General features: G+C 37.4%; 1 protein-coding gene across 1 annotated transcript; it reads right to left on the bottom strand.

Annotated features, from left to right (window-relative positions):
- Positions 1 to 1,816: 1,816 nt before the first annotated feature.
- eEF2 (eukaryotic translation elongation factor 2) lies at positions 1,817 to 16,396 on the bottom strand. The gene is made up of 13 exons (XM_019048796.2): positions 16,173 to 16,396; positions 14,344 to 14,558; positions 13,698 to 13,891; positions 11,692 to 11,900; positions 11,042 to 11,166; positions 10,248 to 10,356; positions 8,308 to 8,568; positions 7,275 to 7,376; positions 6,503 to 6,809; positions 5,584 to 5,693; positions 4,748 to 4,927; positions 3,591 to 3,983; positions 1,817 to 2,656 (listed from the first exon to the last, which is right to left on the bottom strand). The coding sequence occupies exons 1-13, from the start codon at positions 16,173 to 16,175 to the stop codon at positions 2,330 to 2,332; spliced, it is 2,535 nt and encodes an 844-aa protein (XP_018904341.1). The 5' UTR covers positions 16,176 to 16,396; the 3' UTR covers positions 1,817 to 2,329.
- Positions 16,397 to 16,596: the final 200 nt, after the last annotated feature.

Here is a 16,596-nt window from a genome sequence, read left to right as displayed (position 1 = left end):
AAATTTCTATCAACTCTCTCTTTTTAGTCTGGAAAGAGACTACACATCTACCAAAATAGTTTTAGTTCATATTTTTAGTGACATACTTTTCTGTAACTTCATCTTAAAATCATGCGTGAAGCAAAATTTCGAAACATTTTCTCCAACTGATATCAAAACAACGTTCAAAAACATGGTTCCAATTACTGTTTTTCTTGATGTAAGGCTTCATACTTTCAATATCTTTCAGAAATGGTATAAATCAAGGTCGGCTGCAGAGTAAAATTTCGCATCATCAGGATCAAATGGACTGATGATGAATTGATGAGTTCAGCAGAGAGGAACCGAGTCACTAATGGATAAAATAAGACAGAGAGGTTCCAAGTTCTCTTTCTGTGTAGGGTTAAGCGAGACATATGAATACACTAAGTCCTCGTTTAGAACATCAAATATTATTCAAGGGCTCCGATTTTTTGGCAGGAGAAAATAGGACACTGCACAGCAAAGCACAAAATCAGTCATGGCTCAAGTTCCTCTGAATGTAAGACTTTGTTCGTCTGTACCTCAGGTCAAATATGACGCCGAAATATTTATTAATCCAATGTCTCTTAACTGTAGAGGCAGACAAGAACATTCTCAAGAAGGAAACATTCGTGGTAGAACTTGGTCAATCAGGGTTTGAGTAGGTTACACTTTGTGCAGAATCCGCTGAGGCAGGAAGAGAGAGGCCGTTTCAAGATTATTCCAGCAAGTTTGAAAGTGGACCTGACTTCAAAGTTCCAGAACATCAGCTTTAGGAGTTACAATTTGTGGTGATGAAAAACACGGTCTCATATGAGCAGCGGTGAGGCTCAGTTATTTTTCTTTTACAGCTTCGTTTTCCAGTTGAAAATGAAGTTTTAATACTACTCTGAAACGTCCGGGGTTTTTTATTTCACGTATTTGCAGCACTAGTCCCATTTAGCGTCCATTTTGTGGTAGTGTCAGGCGAAAGGGATCTTACAGTAAGGGGTATAGAGGCTTGGAGGATAAAGTGCACTAAGTGCAGATTTTAAACGAATTGAGTTACTAATAAATTTAACTAAAACTAGTCGTAAAATATATACTCTGAAAAATTCACTCTCAAATTTCCATTTTTAACCATCAAAAAGAGAGTTTGAACCATCTTTTGGCTACAAGGCTTCATGCAGTTTTGAAACTTTCCTCAAGAATTTTTCAAAATAGCAAAAACTGTACTTAAATGCCTTGGCCACCAAGCCCCTTTAATAAGAGCTGTACCAGAGGCTAAGGTTTGTTGTTTATCATTAGATGCCCAAAAATTCCATATACCTAAAAACTTTAAGAAGTAATTCAAAATTTGCAATTGCAAATCGTGAGAACTTGTTCCTCTGAACACTAATAAGACAATGAGAGCGCAAATTACAGCTGGACAATTTGACCTAGTGTTTCTGAGTATAGTAGCAAGTGTTGAGAACCAAATACTAGGAGACAGATTTCCACACAACATAAATGGAACAATTTGAGTTCTCACTATAAGAGCTCTTTAGCCAGACTCTATTCGCAATGCTGATGTATTCCTCAGCACAACAGCTGACATTAGGAGGCAAACGAATGAGAATGTATTGGACCATTGGATGAAAAATACAGAATACTCTGAACCTTGACAAAAATGCTGTGACCATGCAACACTTGCCACTTACAAAAGGAGCCTCACTTCTTTTCAACTCAGGTGAAGATAAACTTTTTGGTCCCTTAGCAAATGGAGGTTGAAAATCTGATATCTACTGGCAATTAATTGACTTGGGGGGAGGTAAAGAGGAAAGAATAACGATAATAATTTCATTAAATAAAAAATATGAAATTCCAAATTTATTCAGTACGCGTTGGTTGATGTGTGAGACACCGCAAAGATGATGGGTACGGTCATTCCATAATCAAAGGTTTGTATATATATATATTCATATAGAAAAATACAAATATATATACTTAAAAAAAATTAAAAAAACTGGGTAAAATATACAGCATAAAAAATAAATAAATTCACAGATTAAAATCATTTTGCTGCCCAACTTGTAAGAGGATTTGAAATTTTTTTTTTGATAAGATCGACTTAACAACATTGCATCTGATGACCTAAAGATGTACGAGAAGAAAGAATGAACATTACCAGGAGTTAAAAGAGAGTTTCTCTTACAAAAAAAGAAAATTATGAACATTCGTATCTATGTAAATATATATATATAACAGAGTACAACATGGAAAGTGTCAAATAAAAAAAATCATGCTTACAAAAATTCGAACAAAAATGATTTTTATGCCTGGATCGAAGGCAAAAATTAAAATAACAAGCCTATAATTTGTCTAGGTACTGTTGTAAATCAGGAAGTCCTTCCTTCAATCCCTTTCGCTTCCTTGTTTCGTTGACAACGGCGTGTGGACGAGAGTTGGGTTCGAGTGGGTCACCAGGTAAGATTTGCCAGTGGTCGAATACACACTGTGGGAAAGCTTGGCCTCCAGTATTACTTCTCAAGTCAGCGGTAAAGCCAAATGATTCATTTACGGGTAGATACGCCTTTACGATGAACATAGGAGTACCAGCTATTTGCATTTCTTCAAATACGTGACCTCGCCTTCTATTTAATACACCATAAATACCTCCAACAGCTACTTCAGGACACTGAAACAAAATTAAAGCTTAGGTAAGTAATAAGCAACGAATTGAGAGTCAGGAACGCCACAGAGGTCTCTAAAAGTTTAAGTTATAGTGTATATTTTTCAGCTTGTAATCTAAGTTCACACAGAGATAGAATTGTTATCCTGGACCAATAAAGTTCCTAACACCAGGTCAGTTTTAACACAAGTCACTAAATCACTATTTATCTTTTGCAAGACATAAAAAACGGACATGGAGTTAAAAAATACCTCGAGTGCCAATTGCTCACCTAAAGACAACTTTTACTCCTTATCAACTTTGAAGTTTATACATGTCCTTACAGCAGCCAAATATCGCTCAATTTACAAGGATGGACTATAAAGTTGATTTGACTTTTTCTAATGTTCCGTGCAATTAAAATTTTGAAGCTTGTCCGCTGAGGGAGAGTTTGATGCATTTACACCAAACAAGACTACACGGAAAAAAATAAATTACTGATTCAACAATTCAATTGCTAAAAACAGTGAGTGCAATGTTTCAATGTAGATTTTACAACAAAAAAATGCTACTCTAACCACATTGTAAACTAATTTAACCACAGGGGTGGGTAAAGTAACATTTTCTTGTTGTAAAATCTACATTGAAACATTGCACTCACTGTTTCTAGCAATTGAATTGTTGAATCAGCAATTTAATTTTTTTTCGTGTATCTGCAATGAGTTCCCTATGAGATAGTTCTTTTATTGCGTAAATAAGTCCAGTGTAAGCAATATTGATTAAATTAATTATCAAAGAAGTCAAAGAGGGATTGAATTGAAGATGAGTTACAGATGCGCTGCTGACATAGAGGAAGAAGAGTTTCACTCCGTACAAGGATGATCTTTAAAGGCTAGTACAATGACACCAGGAGGAGGAGGGGGGGGGGGATAAAAAAGACAAGGATGAGACTATTAATTACCTGAATTTCACACTGGTACACAGGCTCCATAAGACGGGGCGAAGCTGTTAACAAACACGCATACAAGCAACGACGGGTGGTGGGAATAATCTGACCACCTCCTCTGTGAATGGCATCAGCATGAAGTGTTACATCATGAATGTTGAATCTAACGGCACGCAAGTTCTCCTCAGAAAGTACACCTTCTTTTGTAGCCCATTGGAAACCGGCCACAACTGAGTCTTTGATTTCGTTCAGATACTGGACTCCCTTAGTACAATCCACAAGAAGATTGGGACCACTTCCGTCAGGACCGAAAGACCAGATTTTACGTGCTTCAGTCACATCGTATTCATACTTCTCGGACAACACACGAGCACGACTCTTGAAATCGTCTCTTGGATTGACTTCACCCTGGGGAGGAGATACAACAAATGATAAATAATACACATGTGCAATGAGCAACCTATCTGGCATATTAGCTACTTCTGATGTTTTAAGTTATCATCGATTTTGGATGGCTTGTAGACAACTGAAATAGCCTCACTCATAACTAGGGCCTGAACTGGCTATGCATCATCTTCATTGATCTAAATCTAAAGAGCCCTGCTGAACAAAGCACTGCCAGCTGTAAAACCGGATAAGCTAAACTTCTTCCTCCTGGGTAAAATATTCATGAGGGGAAAACATTCTTTCTCTCTTTCAATTAATAGAATGTCCTACACGGAGTTTTGGAGAGATGTCTTTCAATATCCGTGTCCAAAAATAACCTTCCAATCCAAGAAAACAGAGGAACTAACAGGACTGAAATAAATAATAAGGAACAAGAATACCGGTTAATTAGAGAAAAAACAGCAACTACTTGAAAAAAAAAAAAAAAATGAGGTAATTGAAAACTAATTGGTTTTGGTAATATAAATTTAAAGAGAATTGAGGAATTTCAAGAGATCGAGAAACAAGGATAGGTGGACTAGACTGGAGGATATCTAAAAAAGTATTTGAACCTGGCGATTGTGGCTCTCAACCTAGGCTTGTGGCGTTGAGTTGGACATTAAGAGACTGTGTCCATGGAAGAGTAAAAACTAGGAAAAAGATGAACTAGTAGTTCATGAAACTAAAGCAGTAGAAAGGAGTTTAATGATGAGGCAACAAAGAAAAATGATGATCAGTGAACTTACGTTGTCAATATCTTCAGCAAGACCGTCTGGGAAAGGTTGGGCCTTCATGAAGAAACGGTTGTGCTTGTTGGGCGATTTGCTCAGACACATTTGGTCGGATTCTTCCGAAACAGTCTCACGGTATGACACAACAGGATCTGATTTCTTGATTGGGACGCAGGCATGATCTTCTTCCAAATCCTACGGAGCAAAAAAGAAAATGACATGATCTAAATTTTAAATGTGAACAAACACATAAGCACAGCAGAGAGATGCCAACATATAATATTGTTTTGTCCGGCGGCCTCAGAAGCTTCAACACCTAGCTAATTTTTTTTTTTTTGGGTTCGGCAGACTACAGCAGAGAGATGCCAACATATAATATTGTTTTGTCCAGCGGCCTCAGAAGCTTCAACACTAGCTAATTTTTTTTTTTTTGGGTTCGGCAGACTACTCTGCGTATTCAGCCTGAATTTTGATGGGACGATTCCTAGCTAAATAGAACAGAGACGAATACAGCTTATGACCATCTGCCCTTGAACTGGTTCTAATTTTGGCATTTTCAAAACAGGGTATCTTTGCCAATAAAGGTTTAAAAAAATCTGAAAAAATTCCTCAAAGCTAAGTTCTTTCATAATTTCAAATACTGAATTTAAAAAAAAAATAGGTGCCGATCTAACTACAACCCATAAATATTCAATAAGTCACCCAAGTTTTCCAAAAAAAATCACAACATTAGATTTACATCCGTGAAATTGGCCTCCTTGAATTAAAGTACGTCACTGGACATTCACTTTCGGTCTAAAGAGAGGGAGCACACGAAAATAAATGCAACTGTATTGGGAAAATTTTCTTACCTTCAAACAAATTTCTAAATGTAGCTCACCAGCTCCAGCAACGATGTGTTCACCAGACTCTTCAATTATACATTGTACCATAGGGTCTGATTTGGCTAGACGTTTGAGACCTACATCAAACAACAAAAAATTACTTAGCAGATATGAAACTGAAACTACCAAATAATATCAAGGTTGAGTATACCGTATTTACCCACGTATGGTACGCACCCCAAGTTTTGGGGTCCTTCAAAAAAAAAAAAAAAAAAAACCAGGGGCATCTTATCTTGGGGCAATTCTCAGGTATTGTACGCACCCTTGATTTGAGGGCCAAATTTTTTTAAAAAAAAGGTGCGTATGATACGCAGATAAATGCGGTAAATCTTTTCAATAAACTGCTGCAGGGAGATCACCATGGATTCAACTCCAATGACAAGATAATTCTTTGAAGACATTGAGGGTACTTAAGCAAAAAGAACTTTTCTCCATGCGTACTGAAACAATTGGTTCTTTTGAGAGTCGTTAAATCACTATTAAACACCATGAACATAAGTCAAGAAACATGGTTTTAGGCCCTCATAAGTGCAATTTTTATTCTCAGGCATAACTATGTAACTTGGCAATTTATCATTCATTATCAAAAGGACTTGGGCACTGAAAATTAAACTACAACAAAAACAGTAAGAACTATACTGATTGACCTTTTTTAAATCTAAGATTCGGTGATAATGTACTAATTCAATTAGAGGCTTTGATACTTTGGAGCTACGAGATTTGGAACAGGACAAATGAAACGGTTTTTAGTGTTTGACAGATTTTTTAATTCTGGATATGAAGTCTTTCTCAGAAGGACCAATTCAATTATAATTGAACTTGGCACCTTTGTAAGTGGTACTGATCGGGCTAAAAAAGAAATGAACTGATATCTGAGCATAATTACCTTCCACAAGCTTAGGTAAATCAGCTGGATTCTTGGGCTCCACAGCAACTCGCACAACAGGGGAAACACTGAATTTCATGACTCTCATGTTGTGGGCATCCTTGAATGTGGAGATAGTTCCGGTTTTCACCAAGAATTGATCCACTCCGACCAAACCACAGATGTTACCGCATGGTACATCTTCAATGGCTTCAACATAACGACCCATCATGAGGATTGTTCTTTGGATTGCTTTTTCATACAAGTCTTCCTTCTTGCCAGGGACATAGTTTGGTCCCATGATACGGCACTTCATACCTGATGCAACCTAAATTCAGAAAAAAAAATCGGTGAAATTGCAGTGTGGGAAAAATCTAGTAGAGTTTTCTTTCCATGCATTAACACTACAATCCGAGGATTATGAGGAGAGCACGAAAAGTTTAATGGTCCAAAGGACATTTTTGGCTCTCATGGAACCTCAAACAGATTGAGAGTCTTAATCTTCGGTTTAAATTCAATAGGTACTTCGAGTGTTTTAAATTGAAAACCAATTTTAAAACCAATTCGAAACTAGGGATTTACGTTGTATAGCATGGTGTAGAAAAGGGATGCAGATGGCAGGAAGTTCCACAGCGATTTAGAGCTTTCTGGATTCCTCTGCTAACGGTCTTTTTAAAAAGAGCCCCTGAATAGCACCTAAAAAAAGCCTCTCTCCGCCAGGAGACCGATCAGCATGTAAAAGACATTATAATATCCCATAAAATATAGACAAAGCAAAATAAGTGAAACATACCTTGCCAGCGAAAACACGTCCAAAGGCGTAGAATCTACCCTTGTCAGAAGTCGGTACCATTTTGGAGATGTACATCATGAGAGGAGCGTTGGGGTCGCAGTTCTGAAATCAGCATAAGAAACTTTGTAAAGAATATGAAATCAATCAACCCTACTTTCAGGATAAAAATAGCACTTCGAATTTCTAAGCTGGGATAAAAAGTCAGATTAGGTCTTCCAAACAAAATAACTCTCCTCCTTGGCAGAGTTTGAAGAACTCTCGGACATGCTGTGGGTACATCTATGGGAGCATATTTATGTCTGAATAAAAAAAAATTGTCTTAGTTCTCTCCCCATCATGCACTAGGGTAAATTAAATTTAAATTCTTCTGTTCCAGGAAAATATGATTATTGATGGAAAGTCTACTTTCGGAGACATTTTCATTTCAACAGAAAAAAAAATTGTTGCCGCTTTCTGAGCATCGCAAAAAAATCCACCTTGAGACTGCTCCAATCTCAGAAGGCAATAATTAATTTAAAGGAATGCCACAAAGTTCGAGATAAAATTCCCTAACAATTCTCAAACACATTTTGGTAAAATTTCCTGACAATTGAGGATATGCCAGATGGTTTAAAGGATATAATTTGAAATGGTTTTCAGACAAAATTTGCTGTTCGAAACGTCAAACTCATTCTCTAGAAAGCAAATAACCAAGACTTGACAATTTTTGTCTGTCACTTTTATAATTTTCCCTAACATTTCCCGAATTTCCTTGACTGTGACAATCCTCTTCAGAAACCTGTAAAATTTGATCCCATTAGAACAGGAATAAGAGAAAAAATCTTTTTAACGAAAAAAATGTAGGAAACTAGTGCGTATCAAATTATCAGACGGAGAAGGGTTTAAATGAAAGTGAATCTTCATTTTTTATCTGATACAATGCATCATCATTTAATCTGATACACTTGTGGAAGAAAAATGGGGTGGAAACAGATCATGATCTGTTCTCGATTCTACGAGCTGATGGAGGAAAAAAAAGGACTAAAATACATACCCTAACTCCAAGAGCAGCCTCATCGTCTTGAGGTCCTTCGTACAGCATTTCAACACGGTATTTTTGAGCAACGACAGGTGAGGGTAAATGGATGGCTATCATTTGAAGAAGTGAGTCACCAGCTGGCAGCCAAGTTCTCATTACAACTTTGAGTAAAGCTTTGCCGTCCTTGTCTCTGTCTTCTGGTTTCAATTCAATGCCTAATTTACCCAGAAGTGAGGCAGTTTCCTCTTTCTTGAAGTTCATGATGCAATCGAAAACCTGTCAACAGAGAAATATCAATTCTCATTCAGATGAATAGAATCAAATAGCAGCTTCATTTTTCTCACAATAAGGGCATCGATACGTTGGTGAGAAAAGTCATGACTGCTGTCACTTTTGCAAGTAACATTAACTGTCCAACATTGCCACTATGACAAAAAGTTAATGACCAATTACTGAGCATCGAAAAGTCTCATGGTTCGCTTTTCGCGCTTCGGCGGTGGTAACTTTCAGAACCAATGATTGAAAATTCAATTTTGAGATTATGCTTACATCAATTAATGAAATACGGAGTGGGGCACATGTAGATTAATAGAGGGATTTCAGCCTGTTTATTGATTGATGCACGCTTTGGAGCATAGATAAAAGTTAAAATTAGAACACCATTGGCCTGCAGTTGCCAAGAGACACTCATTTTAGGTACATTCTCTTTATTTTCCTTTCTTCTTTCCTTACTCTAAGTAAGCTTTCTCATCTATCCCTTTCATATGACGTCAATGGAGAAGTTTGGGAGGAAAAATTTGATTATTGAAGAAATTGAAGGGGTTTTCATGCCAAAATTCTCAGTTGGCCGTTCTTAAAATGTCATTTAACATTAGAGCAGGCCTGTGATGAAGAACATTCATCGTGGAAAGATACTGACTGCAGCATGTTAACTGTCAAAGATTGAGAGTAGTGAATTTAGATGATGATTCCTCTACTTATCGCAAGATTCTCAGTTGGCCGTTCTTAAATGTCATCAAACATCAGAACAGGTCTGTGATAAAGAACATTCATCATTGAAAGATACTGCCTGCAGCATACCAACCGTCTAGACGATGATCCATCGACAAGATTCTCAGTTGGCCGTTCTTAAATGTCATCAAACATCAGAACAGGTCTGTGATAAAGAACATTCATCATTGAAAGATACTGCCTGCAGCATACCAACCGTCAAAGATTGAAAGGAGAGAATTGGGATGATAAAAAGAATATATTTAGACGATGATCCATCCTTCAATTTTTGACAAGATTCTCAGTTGGCCGTTCTTAAATGTCATCAAACATCAGAACAGGTCTGTGATAAAGAACATTCATCATGGAAAGATACTGGCTGCAGCATGTTAACTATCAAAGATTGAGGAGTGAATTTAGATGGTGAAATCAATATATTTAGCTGATTCTGATTGGCAAGATTCTCAGTTGGCCGTTCTTAAAATGTCATCAAACATCAGCACAGGTCTGTGATAAAGAACATTCATCATAGAATTTAACTAAATTCATCAACTGAAGAAATCATCTGCTTAAAAAACGAAGGATCCAGAACTATCCTCTTAGAGCTGGAAAATTTTAGGTCAAATGAACTTTACTTTATCCAAATCAGAAGGCACTTAGGCAGGGGTGCAAAATATCTGTGATCTACGTGTGGATAACTGTTTTCTCAAATAACGAAAAATAAAAATCACATTAAATCCTACTAATTAGCTTCTTTTAATGTACACATTTTTCAATAAACTTAATTGGAAGCATAAGGCAGCTGAATTGGGTGACCGGCCTCATACTAAAACTAAGGATTCCAGTACCTGGTGTGCATTTCAGATGAAAATGCAACCCTGCATTCAGACAGTAATCCCAGGGCTTCACTTGACAACTGAAGTATGGTGAAAGAGAAATATTCAGACATCAAGAAAATAACTAACCTTGTAAATAGGATCTAAAATGTACATGATGAATGAACGCTTGTTGTCAGCATCCTTCTTCTTTGCCCACTTCTTCGTTTTGGGGTTAAAGAAGTTCTCTCCCCACAACCTGGACAAAGAAGATACTACTCATGAGACTGGACATACATGAATGTGAATATACATAATATTTGTTCTGCTACTCCTTGTACTGAAGATTGACAGAATTTAGCGATTGTTTCGACACTTAAAAAACATGGCACTAGCTATGATTGCATTTTCTAAAATTTAAACATCAAGAGAAACTACAATGCACTGATACCAAGAAATTCAATTCCACCTAAATTCCGACATTAACCGAGATGATGTTCCTTAAGGCCACTTCAGAACATGAGCTTTCGAATTGAAACCCCGGTGTGCCAGAAAGTTTAAAGAAAGTGGAGGATTCCTCAAAAGATTCATGCGTGGTTCTATGTTATTCTTTTTAAAGGATGCTATCTGTGAGAAGATAGTGAAGGAAAGCCCAATTTTGAATGCTTTTATTAAGCTCTCCTCACATTTGAAGCTTCTACTTCAATAGTAGGAGTTAATAAGTAAAATAAAACATACTAGGACTTCTCAGTTGGCCGTTCTTAAACTGTCATCAAAAATCAGAACAGGTCTGTGATAAGAACAATCATCATTGAAGCACAAACTCTGTGAATACATGGACATATGCATTGCTGGCTGTTTGCCAGCCAATCTGTTTTACGGCATTCATTTTGATTACAACGGTTAGGTGGGGAATGAAAGTAAAAATCACTTCTGGGACTTACTTCTGCATGAGCTTGACAGTGTCAATTCCGAATTTTTCTGAGTACATCTCACCAAACTGTTTGAGGGTGAAGGCCCAACTGTGGAGACCAGATCCAAAACCAACACTACCTTTGCTAGGGTCAACCTAATAAAAGAATTAGAAAGTAAAATCAGATTATGACAGGCAGCAAGTATAGCTAAGATAACTCTTACTTTGAACTTTTCAACCATCACAGGGGCCATTCAAAGTGTAATAAATCCTACAAAATATTGGTAAAAAGAGATGAAAACTCATACATTTCTCATGATGTAGGCGTTGTAATAGGCTGAAGTTCATGCATTTATGTTGGAGAAACTACAGTTCACAAGGCAGGGGATTCTCTGGTATATTTAATGAGCTTCTCGCAAACCCTTCAAGATCATCCGATTTACTAAATAAGCTTACTCGCAAACCCTTCTAGCCAAAGGATAAACAAACTGAGATTGATTGACTGTTGTCAGTATGCAAAACTCTGATGATTTAACAAACTACTCTTTTATTTTCCATTTCAGAAGAGATACTTAATATTTGGATGGACCTCACAAAATGATTTCATGAAAATGGTGAGAAAATATTGACATTAATATGTCTGGTCTGAAATGAAGAAGTGCATATATTAAGATAACTTACACGGACTTCACCCATGGGACCACCATCATCATTGTAGGTAGCGATGATGACGTTGACGTTTTCGACAATACGCTGGAAAGTTTGGTAAAGATCTTCACTGTCAAGCTGAAGTTCTAACAAAGCACGGTCCATCTTGTTCATGAACAATACAGGCTTGATACGCTCAGCAATAGCCTGACGCAACACAGTTTCAGTCTGCACGCACACACCTGAACAAAACCAAAGTCATTATTTAGGTGCGTAATTTTATGAAAATAAGTGGAAAGAGGATTTGGTAAAACTGATAAGATGAAAAGGCACCAACTTGAACTTTGGCTTTTGGCCACAGAATTTAGAAAATTAAATTCTCTGACATTTCCCTACACATTTTGGAATGCTTTTTTACCCTGACAACTGCAGACATGCCAGATGATTAAAAACTCATCATTCAGAATAATTTTAAAGCAAAATTTATTGGTCGAAACATCACACCATTTCAAGAAAGTAAATAAATGTGTCTCAACTATTTCTCCTTGTCACTTTCATCATTTTTCATAAGACATGTTCAGGTTTTCCCTAAATTTTTAGAATTCCCGAACATTTTCTGGTATTTTTTGACTGTGGCAACCCTGTTTAGTGAGATGCTGAATGTCACCTCAGCACATAGAAGCAACTTGGAATGAGTTGCTTTGATCAAACTGGACATCTTACAGAATATTGGGTGGTAGGTAAATGTACGACTCAGATTTTAACAATCACTATAGAACATAAGGATAGAGGTTCAGTGATTGTATTTCATCTTAGCCAAATTCTCTCCTTCCATGAGCACTGTAAATGCAGTCATCGGACATGTAAAGAAATAATCTGGACACATACTGCTGCAAAACTCAAATGTGCTGGAAGGGACCGAGTAGATGATAACTATTTGGCAGAAACTTAGATGAAAATAAGAATAAGAAGCTTGTGTCAACGTCAAGCATACAAAGGGGTGATCTGCAGAATTTATTGCTACAGCTCTAATTCCTTAGACACAAGGAACCACATTCATGAATGAAGGATGCCTGGTTCCATTTACTTCAGAATGGGCCAGTGTCTGCTGGAGAACATTATTGATACACGGCAATAAGTCTGATTACTTCTATCAGGTCTATGCTTCAGAGGAAGAGAACCATGTGGCTAATATTCCATCTAATATGACTTGAAACCAGCAAGAAAACGAGGAGTCATCAAAAAAGATGTTGACGCTACAGCTCTCGTAAAGCTGGTATGCCAGAGTTCAGAGGGCACAACTGATAAGCTTTCGACTACATGGCATAAGATAAGCTTGAGATGAAACTAGTCAGTGAGCACTTTGCATTAAATACCGTTGTCAAAAACTTCTGCAGCTTCATAGAGGCAAGATAAAAACCTAACTTCCACCCCCTCGCAAAAAAAATCTGTTAGATTTTATATTCTTTGGGAAGAAACTAAGTTGCTTGTTCTGAAGAGGTGGAATCTTCATGACTAGCAAGATCTTGATAATCCTGTAAGAATCAATGAGATTTGAAATTGTTTTTTACTATTAAACTTTTATAAATATTTTAACTTTTTCACCTAAAAAAGCACATAGACTGTGAAACTCCTCAATCATGTACCTTGTTTGTAGTGTTAACAAAACTCCGCTCACATTTAACTTTAGAGGTAGAGAATAAATCAACATAATTTCTTGAAGTTTTCACAGAATTTTCTTCGCACAGAGAAGAATGATCACTGAAGTTTTGGGGAATTGATGCTGAGCAGTTTGCTGTTTAAAAAATGAAGTACCTATGACAGGAGGTCTGAAATGTTGCAAAACGAGATACATGGTTTGGAAGTTTCACCGTCGACAAGTTGATTCTTAAATTGAGTGATCAATAATCTGAGCTTTAGTCTCAGTTTAATTAGGATCCTACAGATTGGTACGGTCAGTTCTACTTCCTATCTATCTGCTGATAGGGAGTTTGAGAGAGTTTGCGAATGGAGTTGGCTAGATGTAGGAGAAAATTTACCTGAGACACAGTCTACGACGACAAGAGCACCATCCGTCACACGGAGAGCTGCAGTTACTTCACTGGAGAAATCGACGTGCCCAGGAGAGTCAATCAAGTTGATTAAGAATCCTTTTTCTCCCTTATCACGCTGGTCAGGGTTAGTGATGAAGACTAAATCTTTGTCTTCAAGCTCAAAGAACATAGAGATGGCTCTGAAAGGATATACCAAAGAAATAAAATCCCATCCAAAACAGTTCTGTCCTAAGTTAAAGTATCGTGACAAAGATAAATGTTTTTCAAGACTCATCTCCTGTGGTTGATGAAGTTTAGACTATGGGTAAAATTCAGGGCTGGTTCTACCACCTCTGGTCAAACTGCTGGCTACATTTGATAAGAGCATAAACACAAGAGAAGCGTTTCATCACCTCTTGTTACCACAAAGTCCTAGTCAAATTTGGATTGAAATAGGGTAAATTTGAAAAATAATTAACAGGTACTTTGATCACATGTCAAATGCTTTGACCATAGGTGGTGTTTAAATAATTGTCACTAATTGATTGATGTCACAGTCCACCATCAATTCCTTGTTTTTCTTTCGTTCCTCTTAATAACTGTGACAAACAGTGATACAGTTAATTACAGACTTAAAACTTAGCAAACTTACGTTGATTTGATTGTGATACATCTTTCTTGTTCATCCTTACGGGTATCAGTGAAACGGGTTTCTCCAGCTTTGGCACTGGCAATGATACCCGCCTTAGAAACCAGCGAGTCGGTGAGCGTTGATTTTCCATGATCCACATGGGCAATGACGGACATGTTACGGATGTTCCGCTTCTTGTCCATCATGACCCGGATCTCATCTACCGTAAAGTTAACCTGTAAAGAGAGATATACGATATAAATCGGAATAGGAGAGGACTCTGATAAAATACGTGCTAGATGCTTTATGAAGGAATTTATACAGAATTCTAAGTTTTTTTTGCTCCCTCATAACAAAAGGACACTTCAAAATAATAAGTGAAATATGAAGTTGGTGGTGCAACTCGGGTATAACTTTAGCTTCATTGATTTTTTTCTTTTCAGCAACAAACTCGGCTTATTTGAACATAGATTAATTCTTAAAAGACAAAAACAGGCCCTCAGTGAGTGACAACCTGCCACTACATTTGTCATAGGTTTCCCATGGAAAGCTCTGTGAAGTTTGTGTGAATCATGAAACAACTTACTACGAGAAACTAGTTTTTACCTGCCAAAACCAAATATTTGTATAAGCAAATTAAAAGTCCAATAATTGCAACTAAAGATCTCAGCTTCATCAGAAATTATACATGGACCGTCTTCAGATGAGTCATACCCTTCAACAGAAGAGCAGAAATTTCTCAAACTTACTAACACAGGGACCATTCTATCTAAGGACCAATGTTCTGAATTTATAGGAACTCTTCTTGGCCCGGTGGTATTGTCTTTCTGCAGTCACATGGTGTCATAACCCCAATGTCAATAGGTTGTTGGCAGTAGTAGTGATGGATCATCCCATCAGTAATCCATAATAATGCAGAGCTCTCATTGCAGAGAATTTAAATGCTGATATTATGCAGTTGCAAGGAGCTAACTGAAGAGATCAAGATTTCATTCCTCGGTGGGATTGAAATTCGGGTCTCCTGTTTACTTGCTTCTGTTACGTCAGGTACCAAAATGTTTGGAGGTGATGAATGCTACTAACGGCATTGAAATCAGCCGACTGGAAGGGCAAAGCTTGGCAGATTCACTCGTATGGGTATTGCATAATCGTGTTGAGAAAAGGTACGATTTACTTATAACAGGTTGATACCTGGTAAAAGATAGAAGGTAACTAGCTACTGGCAGAACTCATAAATGCTTCCGAGACAAGTGGCAGTAAATCAACTTTAAGCTAGGAGAGTGCAGCCAAATGCTATCAATAGGGTAGCATACTGCGGTTAGGGAAAGAAGAGGGAAAGGAATTTCACTGCATAGTGCAATGCTTGCAGAAAATGAGCTGCTAAGTTCAAGAGGGTAGGAAGTTCTTGGCAATAGATGGGAGTAGGGAATCGCAAGTAACAACGAACAGGCGAAACTATCGGTAGACATGGCCCGTTGTATCAACCATCTTGGGCTTGAGGATAGGGCAGGACATGAGTGAGCCTGAAATGATAAGTGGGTTAGGTATGGGCAGAATCAGTCAAACCCACATGCGTCGGGAGTGATGAGAATGACAGAATTGCAAAAGCAACAGTAGAGAGAATAAATGGGAGATCAAATGAAAGCAAAGTGACCGGAAAAGCCATAAAAAAGATTAAATTGAGGGTTTCGTGAACCAGTGAAAGGAGAGGAGCATCGATGAAGAGGCTGTGACCAGGCCGAGAAAATAAATTTAAGTACTGTGTAAAGTATCAATTTAGAAGATCGGACATACAGTTTACATCCTCAAATACGTAAAACTGTGATTGAGAATCAAATAAAATTACATACCATGGTAGATGATTTTAGATAAAACTTTCACAAAAACAAAGAAAGGAAAAGACACAACTTGCTGGCGATGGACGTGCCTGCCGAAAGAATGAGCTGGCGGCAGGTTTCTCAGGATCCCAGCGCGAACCTCCCGTCCACGGTATTGATTTCTTTTTCTGTGTGGTTATTTCTCATTAAGGACTCAAAATATGGATTTATAATCGATTAAAAATGAAAAAATCCAAATTCTGCAGCACAATAAATTCCTGCTCCTCTTTTTTGTGCAGTATAATTAAAGTTAATCAATTTAATTATTGACACAGGAATTGGAAGGGAATCCCGATGTTTGATGATAAGTTTGGCGAACCTGTTTCAAGCGGGAACCGGAAATTCAAACAAGTGACCGGAAAAGCCTCTTCAGAGCTAGAGCACTGTATATCTGTAT

Source organism: Bemisia tabaci, chromosome 1 (assembly GCF_918797505.1).
Source record: "Bemisia tabaci chromosome 1, PGI_BMITA_v3".
Taxonomy (NCBI): Eukaryota; Metazoa; Arthropoda; class Insecta; order Hemiptera; family Aleyrodidae; genus Bemisia; species Bemisia tabaci.
The sequence above is the reverse complement of the archived record's forward strand: the minus strand, read 5'-3'. Positions and strand labels throughout refer to the sequence as shown.

Bases quoted from the DNA above. Each gene is read 5' to 3' on its own strand.
- eEF2 (XM_019048796.2), bottom strand. The intron at 8,569-10,247 runs GTTAGTTATTTT...CTCTGTTGACAG, and splicing joins TTTTAGATCCTATTTACAAG to GTTTTCGATTGCATCATGAA. The intron at 4,928-5,583 runs GTAAGAAAATTT...TTTGCTCCGTAG, and splicing joins ATTTAGAAATTTGTTTGAAG to GATTTGGAAGAAGATCATGC.